Below are 15,975 nucleotides of genomic sequence, written 5' to 3'. Positions count from 1 at the left end.
AGCAGGGGAGTAACCACAATAAGTTTCAGGCATGTCCAGCATTGTGTACATTTAATAGCATAAATGTAATACCAATATATGTGTATGTATAGGGTGGACAGGTCTGAAATCAGAATAGTCCATGGTAAGTGTGGGATTATTATGTTTTATTTTTTCATTTATTTAATTGTCTTAAACAATAAGAGTAATGTTTCCTATCTTAAAAAAAGATTAGATGGTGAAGAACAAAAGACAAGTCTTTTGATGTTGATACATAGTTGATACATCGTTTTTAGTACTTAAGTCTTTTGTAGGCTATAGGCATGTGAACCTTTGGACAGCTGATAGCCTATTCTGGATCAGAATGCTGTTGTTTTCGACCTGTCTGAGTAACCCACCCTACGCGCAGGCTAACTGCATTAAAATCGCATGCCTTTGAACCTATACATTAGTATGAAGAGCCATGTGAAATACTTTGAACCTGCTACACAAAATACATTTCCTTTGGTAATCATACTGGGGTATATTTCCTCAGAATGCGATGTCGTGGAGCAAGAATGTTGGTTCGCGTTCGTTACTATACGGTTTGAATGACGAATTTTAAGGATTTTGTGTTGAAAATAGCATCTGATATTTACACAGATAACCGACATTCTTCTCTTGAATTCCATAACAAAGAAAGTATAATGTGAGACTTCTGTCACCCCTTCGTTTGGTTGCGATATCAAGACGAAATCCTTCACTCTTTGATTCGCGCGCGCTCCCGCGAGGGGGTGCCAATTCAGAGAGTCATGCATCGGGTGATACAACACCGGAACGAGCCAGATTCCAAAACGGAAATGCAATACCACCAAGATCCATCTAGAGGCGAGAAGCGAGGGGTGGGGGCTAGATACCTACACTGTTGAGATCTGCAGTAAAGGCTGTGTTGGGGTGGTTTGCCACGAATTTATAGCCAATCCATCGAAGGAAGCCTGTGAGGAAAAAACGAGGGTGCACCTTGGACCCAGGTGATTGTGTCAGATTGAAAAGCTTCCGTTTATTGTTGTGTAATGTTGCTTATTTAGTTAACGTTTGCTAGCTGTCGAGCCGGGAGCAAAGACATCTCGAATGTGGGAAAGCTGGCTACCCGGTGCGGTGGGTCTCGGCTTGCTTATCTGCTGCATAACGGACTCTAGCGAGTCGCTTCTCGTTATAGCTAGCAACTTGCTAGATTTTCCCTGCAGTGCTGCCTTTCAAAACGAATTTTACTCACTCTCGTGCTTACAGTAGTAGTTGCAATATGCATCTAGTTGTTCCATTTATTACCTCCCCTTTATCGCCGATCCTGCTGTAAATGGTCATTATAGTTTCGTGAACCAGCTGCTAATGTTAAACATGATTACTGTATGGGTTGTGGGTTGTTTATGTTAGCTACGCTAGCTGCACCACATCTATCTAGCCGGCTTAACTGTTTGGTTCAATGAGAAAGTGAAGAATGTACGGTCAAAATTATCCTTGCCACTAATAAAAGCGAACCAGGATATTTTTTCGTCTAGTCCGTTGTTAATGTTGGCTCCCTTATATCTAGTCTGTCGTAGTCCCGCTAGCTGACGTTTTAACTTTTCATTTTCAGAGTTCTGCTATAGCCATGGTGCGGGGCGTTGGGAGTTTACTGAAGCTGAGAGGTCGTAACTTGGCGTTTTGGTGCGGTGGGGGAGGGGGTGAAATATGCCTTTGATGTTCGGTGCAGCCGAATTGCGAATTGTGTTCAGGCTGGCCTGGGAATACCCTCTGCACTGTTATTGTGAAAGCATCACCGTTTATTTTTCAATCCATTTTGTTCAGTAGTAGCGAACTAGCTGTCCATAACTTCTTTACCTTGCTAGATGTATATAAACTTGTTCTAGCCCAACCCTTCGACGGTGACTAGGCCTACTCAACATTGCGTTTCTTTCATTTGTTGTAGTATGTTTGGGCCGACATTACAGCAGGTGGTAACGTGGAAGGCTATAACTTGCTAGCTGTCAGATAGTTGCTCGATATTTTACATCAGTGCTTCTGTAGCCTAAAATTGTATTTTACCCTGCAGATTTGGAAGCTGTGCAGGCTAAGGGCGATACAGAACGATGGGCAAGTACCCTAAAAATATACGTGCATGGGTTAACTCGTAACCTTTTTAGTAGAGTTAAGTAAATAGTTTGTTACATATTTTACTATACCATATGCCCTCTTTTTGCATGTCACCCTCTCCCTTGGTCAATTCCAGCTGATTTAATGGAGTTGGATATGGCTATGGGTGACAGCAAGGCAGCTGTGGGCCAGTGGCAGCAGCAGTCCTACCTGGATTCTGGCATCCAATCTGGGGTCACCACCTCTGCCCCCTCTCTGAGCGGGAAGGCTAACCCTGATGCCGAAGAAGACCCAGGGCTGTATGACTGGGAGTTCAACCAGCCTTTCACACCTGAGCCCACAGGTAGGTACACTAGGGGGAAAAACACTGATGAAAGCAGATAGTGTGTGGTGGGGGATCTTTAGTGTATAAATACACACACGCAACCACTTTAAAACATCAGATAAGGTGTAGAAATAAACCCCATTGTTGAATTGCTGTTAACTGTCATCCCTCACCTGTCTCAGACATGGAGGGATATGCTATGACTAGGGCCCAGCGTGTGCGGGCTGCCATGTTTCCCGAGACCCTGGAGGAGGGGCTGCAGATGCTGCCCACCCAGTGTGACGCTGCCCACCCCAGTGCCGTGCAGCGGCTGGCCGAGCCGTCTCAGATGCTGAAGCACGCCGTGGTCAACCTGATCAACTACCAGGACGACGCCGAGCTGGCCACACGGGCCATCCCTGAGCTGACCAAACTACTGAACGACGAGGACCAGGTACTCCCCCACACACAACAGAAACAGTGATGCATTCAGAGCTTAATAAAGGGGGCTTATGAAGGGTAGACGCTGCACTCTCTCCACCTTGTTTTACATTCCTTCCAGCCTTCAAACCCTAACCATAGAAGGTCATTAGCCGACTGACACCCTGTAACCCCCCCCCCCCCCCCCGCAGGTAGTGGTGAACAAAGCTGCCGTCATGGTGCACCAGCTGTCAAAGAAGGAGGCGTCGCGCCACGCGCTGATGCGCTCGCCTCAGATGGTGTCAGCCGTGGTGCGCGCCATGCAGAACACCAACGACGTGGAGACTGCCCGCTGCTCCGCCGGGACGCTGCACAACCTGTCCCACCACCGCGAGGGCCTGCTCGCCATCTTCAAGTCCGGGGGCATCCCCGCCCTGGTCAAGATGCTGGGGTGAGAGAAGAGGGTGGGAGAGAGCGGGGGAGGACTGGTGTGTGATGAGGGATGATGGTAGTGGGGTAAGGGGAGGATCTATGAGGATTAGGTGTAACATCACATACATTGGGCTGTTTATTTAGTTGTAAAATGTTTCTAGTGCCTCCGGTGCTTAAGAAACCTCTCGTTTTGGTTTGTGTGTCCAGCTCCCCTGTGGACTCTGTGCTGTTCTATGCCATCACCACCCTCCACAACCTGCTGCTGCACCAGGAGGGAGCCAAGATGGCGGTGCGTCTGGCCGGAGGCCTGCAGAAGCTGGTGGCCCTGCTCGCCAACACCAACGTCAAGTTTCTGGCCATCACCACCGACTGCCTGCAGATTCTGGCTTATGGCAACCAGGAGAGCAAGGTGGGACACACATGGGCTACTTGCAGAGCACTGTGTGACAAGTGTGCACACTTAAACTCCTGAACTCACTGGCATAAAGTCCTTCACCTATCACAGCACATCATATGCCTGTGTGTGTGTTGCAGTTGATCATCCTGGCCAGTGGGGGTCCTCAAGCTCTGGTCAACATCATGAGGACCTTCACTTATGAGAAGCTGCTGTGGACCACCAGCAGAGTGCTCAAGGTCCTCTCTGTCTGCTCCAGCAACAAGCCTGCTATTGTGGAGGCCGGTGGGTGCACACACACACATATACACACATGCATGCGCACACTTTGTTGACTGATGTTTTATTAGTCACGGTTGTGACTGTAAATGACGGTGTTGTTTGTGTCCAGGAGGCATGCAGGCTATGGGGCTCCACCTGACAGACCCAAGTCAGAGGCTGGTCCAGAACTGCCTCTGGACGCTCCGCAACCTCTCTGACGCTGCCACCAAACAGGTCTGCACACACGCTCACATACCCACGCACACTCAACACAGTGCACATGTATTCCCACAGACACAAATACAAAAGGAGTATAGTTGTCACGTTTCTATAACTACGCTGTCTGTCTTCTCTTTGCTGTCTACTTATCCCAGGAGGGGATGGAGGGCCTGCTTGGGACTCTGGTCCAGCTCCTGGGCAGTGATGACATTAACGTGGTTACCTGTGCTGCCGGCATCCTCTCCAACCTGACCTGCAACAACTACAGCAACAAGCTCATGGTCTGCCAGGTGAGCGTGCGCACACTCACTGCTCAATATTAATGTGCTGGAAGTAGTTCAAAAGCCTTTGTCGTTCCTTGGCATCCTAACCCCTTGTAGTAGCACCAGTACAGGAGACTGTTTGCTGTTGACTGGTTAAGTAGAACTGTTATGTGATTTGTATTTGGGAGTCAGGTGGCTGAGCGGTTAGGGAATCTGGCTAGTAATCTTGAAGGTTGCCAGTTCGATTCCCGGCCGTGCAAAGTGACGTTGTGTCCTTGGGCAAGGCACTTCACCCTAATTGCCTTGGGGGAATGTCCCTGTACTTACTGTAAGTCGCTCTGGATAAGAGCGTCTGCTAAATTACTAAAATGTCAAATGTATTTGGTTGTCAGGTGGGTGGTATCGAGGCCCTGGTGCGTACTGTGCTGAGAGCCGGGGATAGAGAAGACATCACAGAGCCGGCCGTGTGTGCCCTCAGACACCTGACCTCCCGCCACCAGGATGCAGAGATGGCCCAGAATGCCGTGCGGCTGCACTACGGCCTGCCTGTGGTGGTCAAGCTGCTGCACCCGCCCTCCCACTGGCCACTAATTAAGGTACACACACAAACACACTCATTCTTGGCAGTATCTGTCACCCACAGTCCTCTTAAATGTCCTTCCTCCCGCACCGCTAGGCCACCGTGGGTCTGATCCGTAACCTGGCGCTGTGCCCGGCCAATCACAGTGCTTTGCGGGAACACGGAGCCATCCCCCGATTGGTTCAGCTGCTGGTAAGAGCCCACCAGGACACACAGAGACGCACCAGCATGGGAGGAAACCAGCAGCAGTTTGTGGTACGGAGACAAAAACTCACGTGCTAGTTTAAGATGAGAGAAACTCCACTTGTAACTCCCTCTGTTAGATTGTCCCTTTTCTTCTTCAATGTGCTTTAGATTGACTTTTTCTTTACACACACACATATACACACACACACACACACACACACAGGAGGGTGTGCGCATGGAGGAGATAGTGGAGGGATGCACCGGAGCTCTGCATATCCTGGCCAGGGACGTCCACAACCGCATCGTCATTAGAGGACTCAACACCATTCCACTGTTTGTACAGGTAAACCTCGAACCACCCTGACCTTTAATTACAGTACTTTTGATGAATACCTTTTGATTGATCTTACATTTACATTTATGCATTTAGCGGACGCTTTTATCTAAAGCGACTTCCAAGAGAGTGCTTTACAAAAGTGCATAGGTCACTGATCATAACGAGATAGCCCCAAACATTGCGAGTAGCCAAACATGAAGCATACATTGTGGAAACCCTGAGTCGCAAAGGGAAGAACCATAACAGCATGTAGTTACAACTAATCAACATGAACCTCAAAAGTGCAAGGGTGTACCTGTGGAAAAAGCAAGCAACAATAATAAATCTTCTATAGGGGAGGCCTTGTTTTAACTCTGGTCTCTCTCTCTCGCCCCCACGGCCCACCCAGCTGCTCTACTCCCCAGTAGAGAACATTCAGCGCGTGGCAGCCGGCGTGCTCTGTGAGCTGGCCCAGGATAAGGAGGCGGCAGAGGCCATCGAGGCAGAAGGTGCCACGGCCCCGCTCACGGAGCTGCTGCACTCGCGCAACGAGGGGGTGGCCACGTACGCCGCCGCCGTGCTGTTCCGCATGTCTGAGGACAAACCGCAGGACTACAAGAAACGCCTGTCTGTGGAGCTCACCAGCTCTCTGTTCAGGACGGAGCCCATGGCGTGGAACGAGGTACGGCCGTGCACACGCACACTCAGCACATTGGGGGTATGTACACTGCAGATTGTAGGTTGTGTGTTAATGGACGTGTGTGTGTCTCAAGACAGGGGACCTGGGTCTGGACCTGGGGACACAGGGTGACCCTCTGGGCTACAGACAGGATGGTGAGTCAAACCTCTCCCTCCTGCCTCGTTCACTTCTGTTGACCTGAATCTCTTCCGCCGGCTCTCCTTCATTCTGGCCCTCCTCCTGAATGTATGAGGTCATGTTTTCTAACCCCATTCAACATGCAGATGGAGCCTACCGTGCCTACCCTGCTGCCTATGGACAGGACTCCCTGCTGGACCCCATGATGGAGGGTGGCGATTACCATGGCGATGCCCTGCCCGACCTGGGTCACCATGGCGATGCCTTGCCTGACCTGGGCCATTCCCAGGACCTGATGGACAGCAGCCAGCTGGCCTGGTTTGACACTGACCTGTAAAATAGGTGAGCACAGTCTGTCTTGATGTTGAGGGGCATTTCCAGGTGGTTTGTGTAGAGGAAGGGGTGAGATGGTGTTTTATGTCCCCCTAACAGTCTTTCCCCCCCACCTCCCTGCAGCTGTAGTTGAGATCAAGCTGCGTCGTGATTGGCCTCTATCATCTGCAGCTGTGTTGTGATTGGCCAGTGGAGTTGCTGAAGGTTGGAGAGAGAGAGAGAGCATTGATCTTGGAAAGTGCCTGACACATGATGAATACACACAGATTTGGTTACCGTGGAAAAGTAAGCGGAAGTTGTGGGGATGAGGATGATGAGGGAGAGAACACTAGGAGGGTTATGAAGCTGAATGCTTAGACTAAAGACTGCACAGGAGGTGGATCTATAGATCACAAATGTATTATTAGCCTTGCCTATTTTCTTTATAGTGGTTCTTTTTCTACTTTATTGTTATTGTTTTTTACTCAGTCTCTGTTAAGGTACTGATTCAGCTTGCCTTGGCTCTCACAATCATTCATTTCTTTGAATCATTTTATACATTTTTATTTTAAAGTATGTTATGTAGCGTTAAGTTATAGTGGTATACCAAACGTTCCCTTTGTTTTGTCACGTGTAGAACACTAATACTCAGTTGAATCTTACTCTTAACATGTTTTTACAATATCAGAAAATGGAGAATTATGCATACATGCTTGTTAAAGCATAACTAATATCAGTGTCATTACTGTCCTAGAAAGTTGGGTGTGGGAAGGAGCGTAGAAATAGTGTTTTTATACTTTCATGGTAGGTTAACAAAACTATTTTGTATGCTATCATTGGCCGTCTAAACAGTTGTATACTGGTCCAATAAAAACATGTTTTATGTGCTATCAGTGGTAGCTAGGTGAATAAAACGGTTGTTGTCTGCTGTGCTTATTTTAGACACATGGTTATGACACAGCTGACCAATAAAGTGACATTTTATTTGAACTTCCTTGTGTCTGTTAATGGTCTGAATGTGCATGGAGGTGTGTAGCAATGTTTTTAAAATTCTAATGGTAAAACTATCTTAATTTGAAATGGGCAGCAAGCATACAAGGTTTTTTTTTTTTTACTTGATTCACTGTTTTGTCTGACATGCTTTTTATTGACATACAAAAAGAAATGTTAATGTTCAAATATTCACAACTAAATGTGAGGCAGGGCAATGTTAAGTGTTCCCTTTGTCCAGGTGTGCACATCAATTAACCTAATTGGAGAGAAGAAATTAGGTGATGATCATTGGAATGTGGGCTTCTGCTCATCTTTTTAAAAAAACTTGTTAGGCCTAGTTTTTTTTTGGTTGAGCTACTTTCCTGGGCCTCCCACATTCCAGAGATTTTCGCCTCATTAGTCCCTTCTATTGTCCTGGTAATCAGGAGAGGTCAACTGCATAATTTACATCCAGCCTGCTAAATGTGTAGAACTGTTAACTCAGAACCATGACCGTGTCCTGCACACCCAAACTACGAGTAGCCTACACTTCTATCGGAGTAGGCTACATAGTCGACGACGATTCGATGATACATTTCTCAAAACTGCCAAATATAAGAATGGGGAAAATATATTGTCTTGAATAGGATATGTTATCTAAGAATAACTGGAAATCACTAAACGAGGCTTGACCGGTTTAAAATTTAGGCTACGTGTTTAGGCCTACACATACCATACAAACAATTAAGAAAATATTAAGTCACGCCCGAAGGCCTATGCTATGTTTGTACCTTTGTACCTAGCCCAGTGGTTCTCAACCCTGGTCCTCAAGTACCCCCTCTCCTGCATGTTTGAGATATTTCCCTGTTCCAACACACCTGATTCAAATGAATGGTCGTTAACAGGCTTCTCCTGAGCCGGATAACAACCCATTCATTTGAATCAGGTGTGTTGGAAGAGGGAAACATCTAAAACATGCAGGACAGGGGGTACTTGAGGACCAGGGTTGATATAGCCTAAGCTCATTTAACATTTGAACGTGTTGGTAGACCAGCTGTTGTAGTCTATTGGGTGCTTTAAACGGGCCTTAAAATAACTGCATCCCTTGGTGATAACGGATAGCTTTAACTTCTTTAGTGACGCATATTTTCCTAAAACAATAATGATAAATGGGGTGACAACGTTTGGTATGTGAGGGGCCTCTTGGACAAAAGAATAGATTAGTTAAAATCCATGCCCCTCGATTAAGACTGAGTTTAATTTACAAATGGTTCAGGTTCATAGAAATCCGTAGGGGGGGGGGGGGGGGGACTGGACACTCAGAACGGAGCATGCAAAGGGGCCTAGCTGCAACTTGACATGTTTTCAGAGCCCCGCCCCAGACGTTTACCACCTTGTCCAGGTATGAAAGGAAATCGTTAACTTGGAATGCACACTTACTGCTAGCCTATATTGTTCCTGCAGTACATTTATAGAGGTCTGAGACTACATCATTACAGATCCACGGAGGAAGGTTGATACATCAGTGCTCAAGGTGACTATACTTAACTCTGCAACAACCGAGATTTAACATGGCTGAGAACTTTGGAACTTATCAAACTCACCAAGTTCCCCCGAGCGGCGCAGTTCATCGAAGAAGATACCAGAAGGGAACGACCTATCTGGCCCTGATCACACAAGTCCTCCAAGACTCTCCTGACAGGATGCTCACATTTACTGAGGTAAATATTTAGAAGCCTACATGACTTATCGGTAAATCTTTGTAAGTTTAAGCAGTCTACAATTCAGCCTAATGTTTTTGTTTTCTCCAGATGATGCAGAAGATTCAATTAATTGTATCGGGAGACAGAAAGGGACTTGAGAACAACATCCGAGTCTGCTTATCAACCAACAGCTGTTTTATTAAGGTATGTTGAGGCGTTTACCTTATATTGAAGTAGACCATCTATCTACCCTCGTATCTGCTCCTCCTCACGATTATGAGCAAAATTGTTAATGTTTGTGAAATTTATTTCAGGTTCCAATGCGCACAGACATGCCACTTGCCAAGAAAAACTACTGGAAAGTCGACGAAAGTCGAATTACGGAGAAGATGGTACGACGCCACTTCAAAGGCATACTTGAACTATCCCCCGTGTTGTCTTCCACAGTGAAAATTGAGAACAGACCAGTCGAACTCTGCGTTACGGACTCGCCGACCCCTGCAGCCCACCACGCTCAAAAGAAACACGAGATGAAGTTCAGCAGTTCTTTCTCCATCGAATCACTGCTGAGGAGAAACTGTCCTACCCACCTTGGCCCTAGACACGCTCCACCGTCTGTGTGCAGCGCATCCGTCAGGGCAGAGCAGCTCCCGTGGTTAGAAGAGAGAGCAGTTGGAATGAAGAGGAGGTTGAGCTGGGACTGCCCACCTGTTCAGACGCACTGTGTTCCCCGCGCTGCTGATAGTTACTGCATCTATACAACAGGAGGCGACATAGACCGTGGTTTCCATGCTTACAGTGCGAGGCCCACCACGAGGGTGTGTGTTGAGCCCAATATTAGATCTATGGCTGAGTACACTAAATCATCCCTTTCTCCACATTTCATGATTGGCACACATATCCGTTGTGCGCAATATCCTGCCTCTGAATATGATTATGATGTTCAACATTTACGTTTGTGAAGATCATCAACTTTTTATTGAGCACTGTTTTTAATGTTAGGTTTATTTTGTATTGCATTTTTATCGTGATTAAATGATTTTGGCAAACGTTAAATGTTCAGTATTTGTCATAGTCCTTATGTCGGATTCAAAGGGTATAAACGCCCCCATCCAGAACGATGACATAATTTCAGGTTTACTGACCAAGCTAAAGGTAAGCAAACAGGTAGTAGCTCGGATTTCATTTTCTAAAATTGTCTCCACACAAGGTATACGTGGTGCTCCTGCGGGGCACTCAGGCTACCTGAACTCAAGACCACATCTATCCAATGGCATCTGAACAGAAAGGACAACGATAGGGAGTCAGGTGGCTGAGCGGTTAGGGAAGCGGGCTTGTAATCAGAAGGTTGCCAGTTCGATTCCCGGCCGTGCCAGATGACGTTGTGTCCTTGGGCAAGGCACTTCACCCTACTTGCCTCGGGGAGAATGTCCCTGTACTTACTGTAAGTCGCTCTGGACAAGAGCGTCTGCTAAATGACTAAATGTAAATGTAAATAGCCTTGAACCCACTACATTTCTCCCAATTTAGAATTAGGATTTTGAGTCTGTTCCTCCGCTTTAACAAAACCTCTTATCTGTGTTTGTTTTTTTTGCTCAGCTGCAATTTATCTTTGTATTTCATTTAATCAATATATTAATTTAAATGGAATAGCCTATGTAGGCCTACACACAGATGTTCCATGTTTTGTACTTCGGGTTTGTGGTGAGATCTCGGTTAGTGGATGTTCACGATCACGTCCGAGCTAGAGGATGCAAAGGTCGAGGGCAAAGTGTATAGCAAAACAAACACCACAGGGTGCCCCCCCCCCCTCTAGAAAGTTGGAAAATAAAGTTTTTTTACATGCACATGTTTACACACAGTATACACCTGTGGGTTATAATGATCTTGACACACATTGTAAAGTAGACAAACCGTGAAGCTTGTTTCTGCCGTGTGGGGCGTGTCAGTCAATGTTGCATATGCCCCAGCCCTAGCATTCAGTTTGGGATTTATAGCTCTTTTATCTTGGATGTGAAGATTTTATAAACTGTTCAATTCATTTAATTGTGGAAAACTGTTGAAAACATTTCCCGTGATGCAGTCGATGCTTACGTCAGTGAAACACACAAATAGGCCTAGGCCATACCGATTACTTTAACTATGTAGGGCACCATGCCAGCGATTATGTCGGTGACACAGACATTTATGGAATTATTTTCGTCGAAATATTTCATGTCGAACATGCTTATCCAAACAAGGTCAATCTTTGCACCGCACTCTGTTGGATTATAAAAAGGACACATGCGAAATATGAATTTTGCAGAGTGCCCGGTTCTTGAGATAACCGTCGGAAACTCGCTGTCCTAAAATCCTATTCATACAGATACACAGGCAGATACACACACACAGATTCCTGTCATTAATCGAAAGATATAGCAGCAACACTTCGTCACCCCTGTATCACAAGACAATTGCGTCACACCATGGCTGACTGGCTGTGTGGTCAGACTGGGCAGATGAAGTGTTGACTGGGTCAGCGGGAGCCAAGCCCACGTCAATTACATGGCATTACCAATGGACAACGTATTACAACTGCGTCCTCCAACCTCTCTTCTTTCTCTCTGTCCCCTCTCCTCAATTCTCAACCGAATTCCCCCTTTTCCTCTCCTTCTCTCCGTTTTCAAATTTTGCTCCCTCTTTCACCTACCCTATGCTGATTGATCAACCAAGATAACGCACACACAGCCTTTCTGGCAATCATTACGAGAAATGAGTCATGAGTTACACGGGGAGGGAGAAAGGGCAAAGTGGGACAGAACACGATCTCCCCTCTCCATTTAGGAACCTGGTCGTTGTTATTTTCTAGTGATTGAACAGCATTCTTTAGTCTTCATTGTTTGTCCGAGGATTACTTGCAGGTTTGTGGTTCGTTTAGCTCTCTTTATGAGAGTAAATTGGCTACAAGCATTAAAAGTAGCAAGTTGACCTACTAATAGGCCAACTCAAAATTCCACACTCAAACTCATTTGGCTAGAGGCCTACTGATGCAATATCTATAGAAACAGCTTGCATGGTTAAGTTTGTTTAAAAGTGGCCATATATGTGCTGTCCTTCTACATTTACAGAATTTCAGACACTATTCTATGTTATAAATAATAATATTACAGGAGAGTGTGTTGATGCTGTTGTTGAGATAACATGCATAGGCTAATTGTAAATTATAGACCCATATAAGTATATAAAAAAAGGACAAAGATATGACCGCGTGTTGCTACATACATAACTTTGAAAGGATGACCTCCACACACCATAAATGATGGACAAGAAATTTAATTAGATTACCCAAGAAGCATTGTATTAAGATTCATGGAAAGGATAAACAACCCGCGCACTGACTGTGGCCCCGCCCAATAATATCCACCGGAGTCACGTTGCGCACGTCTTTCACGTCTCGGCACCACCTTACAAGTCATATAACTCCCACAATAGATCTCGTTGTACTGTAAATGTTTTGTTTTTTTCAGTGATCAGAATAAGCCGTATCCATTATGTCAGTGCCCATTTGCACAGAGGAACAAAGTGCGTGGCATGGATTTCAACAATGATCATAAAATAAATATTTTACATTTAATATGTGTACTATGTATGGTAGCCAAGAAACCGGAGAGATGTAGAATGTCATGGAAACAGTGTATTCCACGTGTACAATTAGGCAGCATCGTTCTTGGTACTCTATAAACAACATAAAGGCATGAATGCCCTTATAGGAATGCGATCGATGTGTCGACAACCAATTACGCTACATCTAGAAGAGCCGTCACTTTGTCATAAGAGGTACAGAGCTGCGAAGGGGAACTTTTCCAGGCGATCCTATGACTTGAAGATTTTGAAATCATTTACTGCCTACTCTCGATATTCATGCAAAGAAGTCTAACTCGTTTTCTCTAAGCCAATTATTAACACCAGTCACCATTAAGTGCAATGTTATAACCATTGAACAACATGCACTTTACCCCTAATCTAAAATAGGTTTAAATGAATGGATAAAAGTCACCTAAGTTCATGTGACTTAAGTTAAAGAATTGTATTGAGGTCATAGGGTCAGAAGGAAAACAAGGAATGCAGTGCTCCAGATAACTTATCATCCCTTCATCACACTCTCTCTCTCTTTCCTGCTCTCTCTCTCTCTCCATCTCTCTCTCTCCCTCTCTCTCTTTCTTTAACCCCCCTCCTTTTCTATGTCACCAGTCCCCCTCAATTGAACTAGTGTGGCCCCAGTATAGATGGCATGCAGTTTATCCTCCTCAACCCCCGTTAGCTCTTTTATGCAAACCTCCGGTACCCCCCCCCCCCCCACACACACACACACACCCCACTGCTGCACCAACTGTCCCACTGCAGTTACCCTAACTCCCACCCGACCCACACATGCTCGTTCTTAGTGACTCCCCCCAGGTGTTTCACATCTATCCTTGCCTTTCCCTTTCTCCTGACGTCCATCCCCCCAACCCATCCCTCCCCCCACTGTGTAGCAGAGTGCCCCAGCTGTGTCCAGTGTTTATATATACAGTTTTGTTTTCCCAAAATGCATAAACTCATCTTCCTGTTGCAGGGTACTGGCTAAAACAGCACCCCCCCCCCACCTGTGACACAGCATGGTGTGTTATTTCAGTCCATTCTCTGACGTCACAGGACCCATCCCTTTAACCCTACCCTAGTAGCTGGCTGCTACTAACTTTTTGTTGTTGTCTGTCGACAATGTCTTTCAATAACATCGGACATGCAAAAGGGAATCTCCAAAATGTATATTTCGTTTCTAATTAAGTGGCATGTTTTGCTTCTGCATCAAATCAATATAACAAATTAAGAGAAAAACTGGAGCTATTTTTTACCATTGATTTTAGGAGATCTGTTTGCTGCCATTAGGTTCAAGATTTCCAAGATTTCTGTAGATGATACGCTAGTGTCAATGTTAGGTCAATGTTAGTTTGAACTTTGACATCTGTGCCCTCCTAGACCAAACAAACATTGTCCTGAAAAGTGGACTGTTAATGATTGTGCAGTCACAAGTCTTAAGGAAAAACCTGGATGCCTGGTCATCTTGAGATTGTTCAAGACTGAAATCTTTTGAACTAACTAATTGTGTATTGGAAAAAAATATTATAATTAGGTTTGATTTTATTTAAAAAACTGTCTATTGATCAAATAAAGTCATCAAAGTTGATTTTATGTCAATAATAAACACTGACATCTCATAAATAGGCCTTGCGTACATAATCCAACATTTGATCCCTTTACACCACACTCTCCAGTTTATCCTGTCACAAACGGCAAGTAAAGTGTGTAGCAGGTTTTTAACATGCATCCTGTAGTTTAACTACAGTGTCACAAATGTCTGACTCAGAAGCTCTCGTCATTCTTTAACTGCACACTACAACTACATGCTATAGGCAGGACTCAGCCAGTCACAACAGATTTTCAGATGACACAGGGACAAGTTATGCTTGCCCTGAGGCAGGTCAGTTGTTAGGAGGGGCAGTGATCCATTCAGACATCAAAAAGCATGTCCAGTAAATCGTGCCATAATCTGCATACAAAGTATTCTACTTGTTATAAAATGCGTATCAGGCTTCCAGTCCAGAAAGACCAGCTATTTTACATCACATTGAGGCAGTAGTTATTCAGAGATTGTGGTCACAGATGTGTTTAAACTGTGTCCAATGATCCATGAGAAATGAACTTAGGGAAGAAGATGAGGATGGGAGTTTCAGTAGAATAGATCATGTGTAGGCAGAGAGGAGAAGCCTGGGGGGCCTGAAGCATACTTGGAAGCAAGCATTAGGAGAGATATTTCTAACCTCCCCTGCAAACATTGTAATCAGACAGGTGAAAGTCCACAACTCTTATCAAGTTTTGAGGCACTTGTTGAACCAGATAGCCCACTCAACTTGACCCCAATAAAACCAACTTGCGACTAGCTCTGTCTATGAAACAACTTTCCACGTTTGAATCATATCAGATGATATTTGGTGCATCCCTTTTGCCACTTCAGAGTAGTCTTATTGTTATCTTGAGACACCGCAAATCATACACTTTGTGGTTCTGTGTTGTTAGGGACTGTGTAAGATTAGCATAATGCTTATGTTTCACTCCAATGGGTCCATTGTTGGTGTGTTCCTGTTGAAGGGTTCACGTTACATGACCACAGTGGGGACATTGTATTTCCACAGCAACATTAGTTGCTTTAATACTACAATTTATTGGATTCATGACAATACTTCTTTAACAATGGCATTTGTAGTATTGAGTGTATTGCTTACTTTCTACCGTTTCTCCAGCCAAATAAACTATAACAATATTCAGACAAAAAGGGATGGGCCTCCCTTAGTACAAACTTAAAAAATTGGTGAATGTGAAGAAAGGTTGCTAGTGTGGCTACATTCCTACCTCTAGCTTCAGATTTAACTGCTGCAGCTAGGTTAGAGCTACAGTGAATTTGTCACGAAGAGGAGGTGAAAATACCACAGTGACTCCCTTTTCCCTGAGCAAGGACTGTGTGGAAACGTTAGGCACACTCCCATTCGAAATATGAGTTGCCAAAATTCCGGTACACACCCAGCCACTGTCTGTTATAAGTGGACCCCATTGTTGCAAATCACCGTTTACCTTTAACACTGAACTAAATGATCACGGATGCGAACTACTTGCCTAATATTTTGTCTT

The 15,975-nt window shown here is 45.2% G+C and overlaps 1 protein-coding gene and 1 long non-coding RNA gene across 2 annotated transcripts; both read left to right on the top strand.

The window, feature by feature from the left end:
- The first annotated feature begins 857 nt into the window (after positions 1-857).
- Positions 858-7,585, top strand: LOC136961950 (catenin beta-1-like). The gene is made up of 16 exons (XM_067255464.1): positions 858-989; positions 2,051-2,091; positions 2,228-2,434; positions 2,599-2,849; positions 3,028-3,266; positions 3,455-3,656; positions 3,782-3,926; positions 4,033-4,136; positions 4,277-4,411; positions 4,777-4,980; positions 5,061-5,219; positions 5,374-5,493; positions 5,876-6,148; positions 6,240-6,300; positions 6,430-6,625; positions 6,740-7,585. Exons 2-15 carry the CDS (start codon positions 2,088-2,090, stop codon positions 6,618-6,620), a joined length of 2,295 nt encoding a protein of 764 aa, XP_067111565.1. The 5' UTR covers positions 858-989; positions 2,051-2,087; the 3' UTR covers positions 6,621-6,625; positions 6,740-7,585.
- Positions 7,586-8,901: 1,316 nt separating this feature from the next.
- Positions 8,902-9,235, top strand: LOC136962422 (uncharacterized). Its single transcript, XR_010878905.1, has 3 exons — positions 8,902-8,969; positions 9,067-9,101; positions 9,176-9,235. It is a non-coding gene; the product is annotated as an uncharacterized lncRNA (long non-coding RNA).
- Positions 9,236-15,975: the final 6,740 nt, after the last annotated feature.

This window comes from Osmerus mordax, chromosome 18 (genome assembly GCF_038355195.1).
Source record: "Osmerus mordax isolate fOsmMor3 chromosome 18, fOsmMor3.pri, whole genome shotgun sequence".
In the NCBI taxonomy this organism is placed as follows: Eukaryota; Metazoa; Chordata; class Actinopteri; order Osmeriformes; family Osmeridae; genus Osmerus; species Osmerus mordax.
This window is presented reverse-complemented; position numbering and strand designations above follow the sequence as displayed.

Bases quoted from the DNA above. Each gene is read 5' to 3' on its own strand.
- LOC136961950 (XM_067255464.1), top strand. The intron at 3,927-4,032 runs GTGGGTGCACAC...GTTTGTGTCCAG, and splicing joins GCCTGCTATTGTGGAGGCCG to GAGGCATGCAGGCTATGGGG. The intron at 4,981-5,060 runs GTACACACACAA...CCGCACCGCTAG, and splicing joins CCCACTGGCCACTAATTAAG to GCCACCGTGGGTCTGATCCG.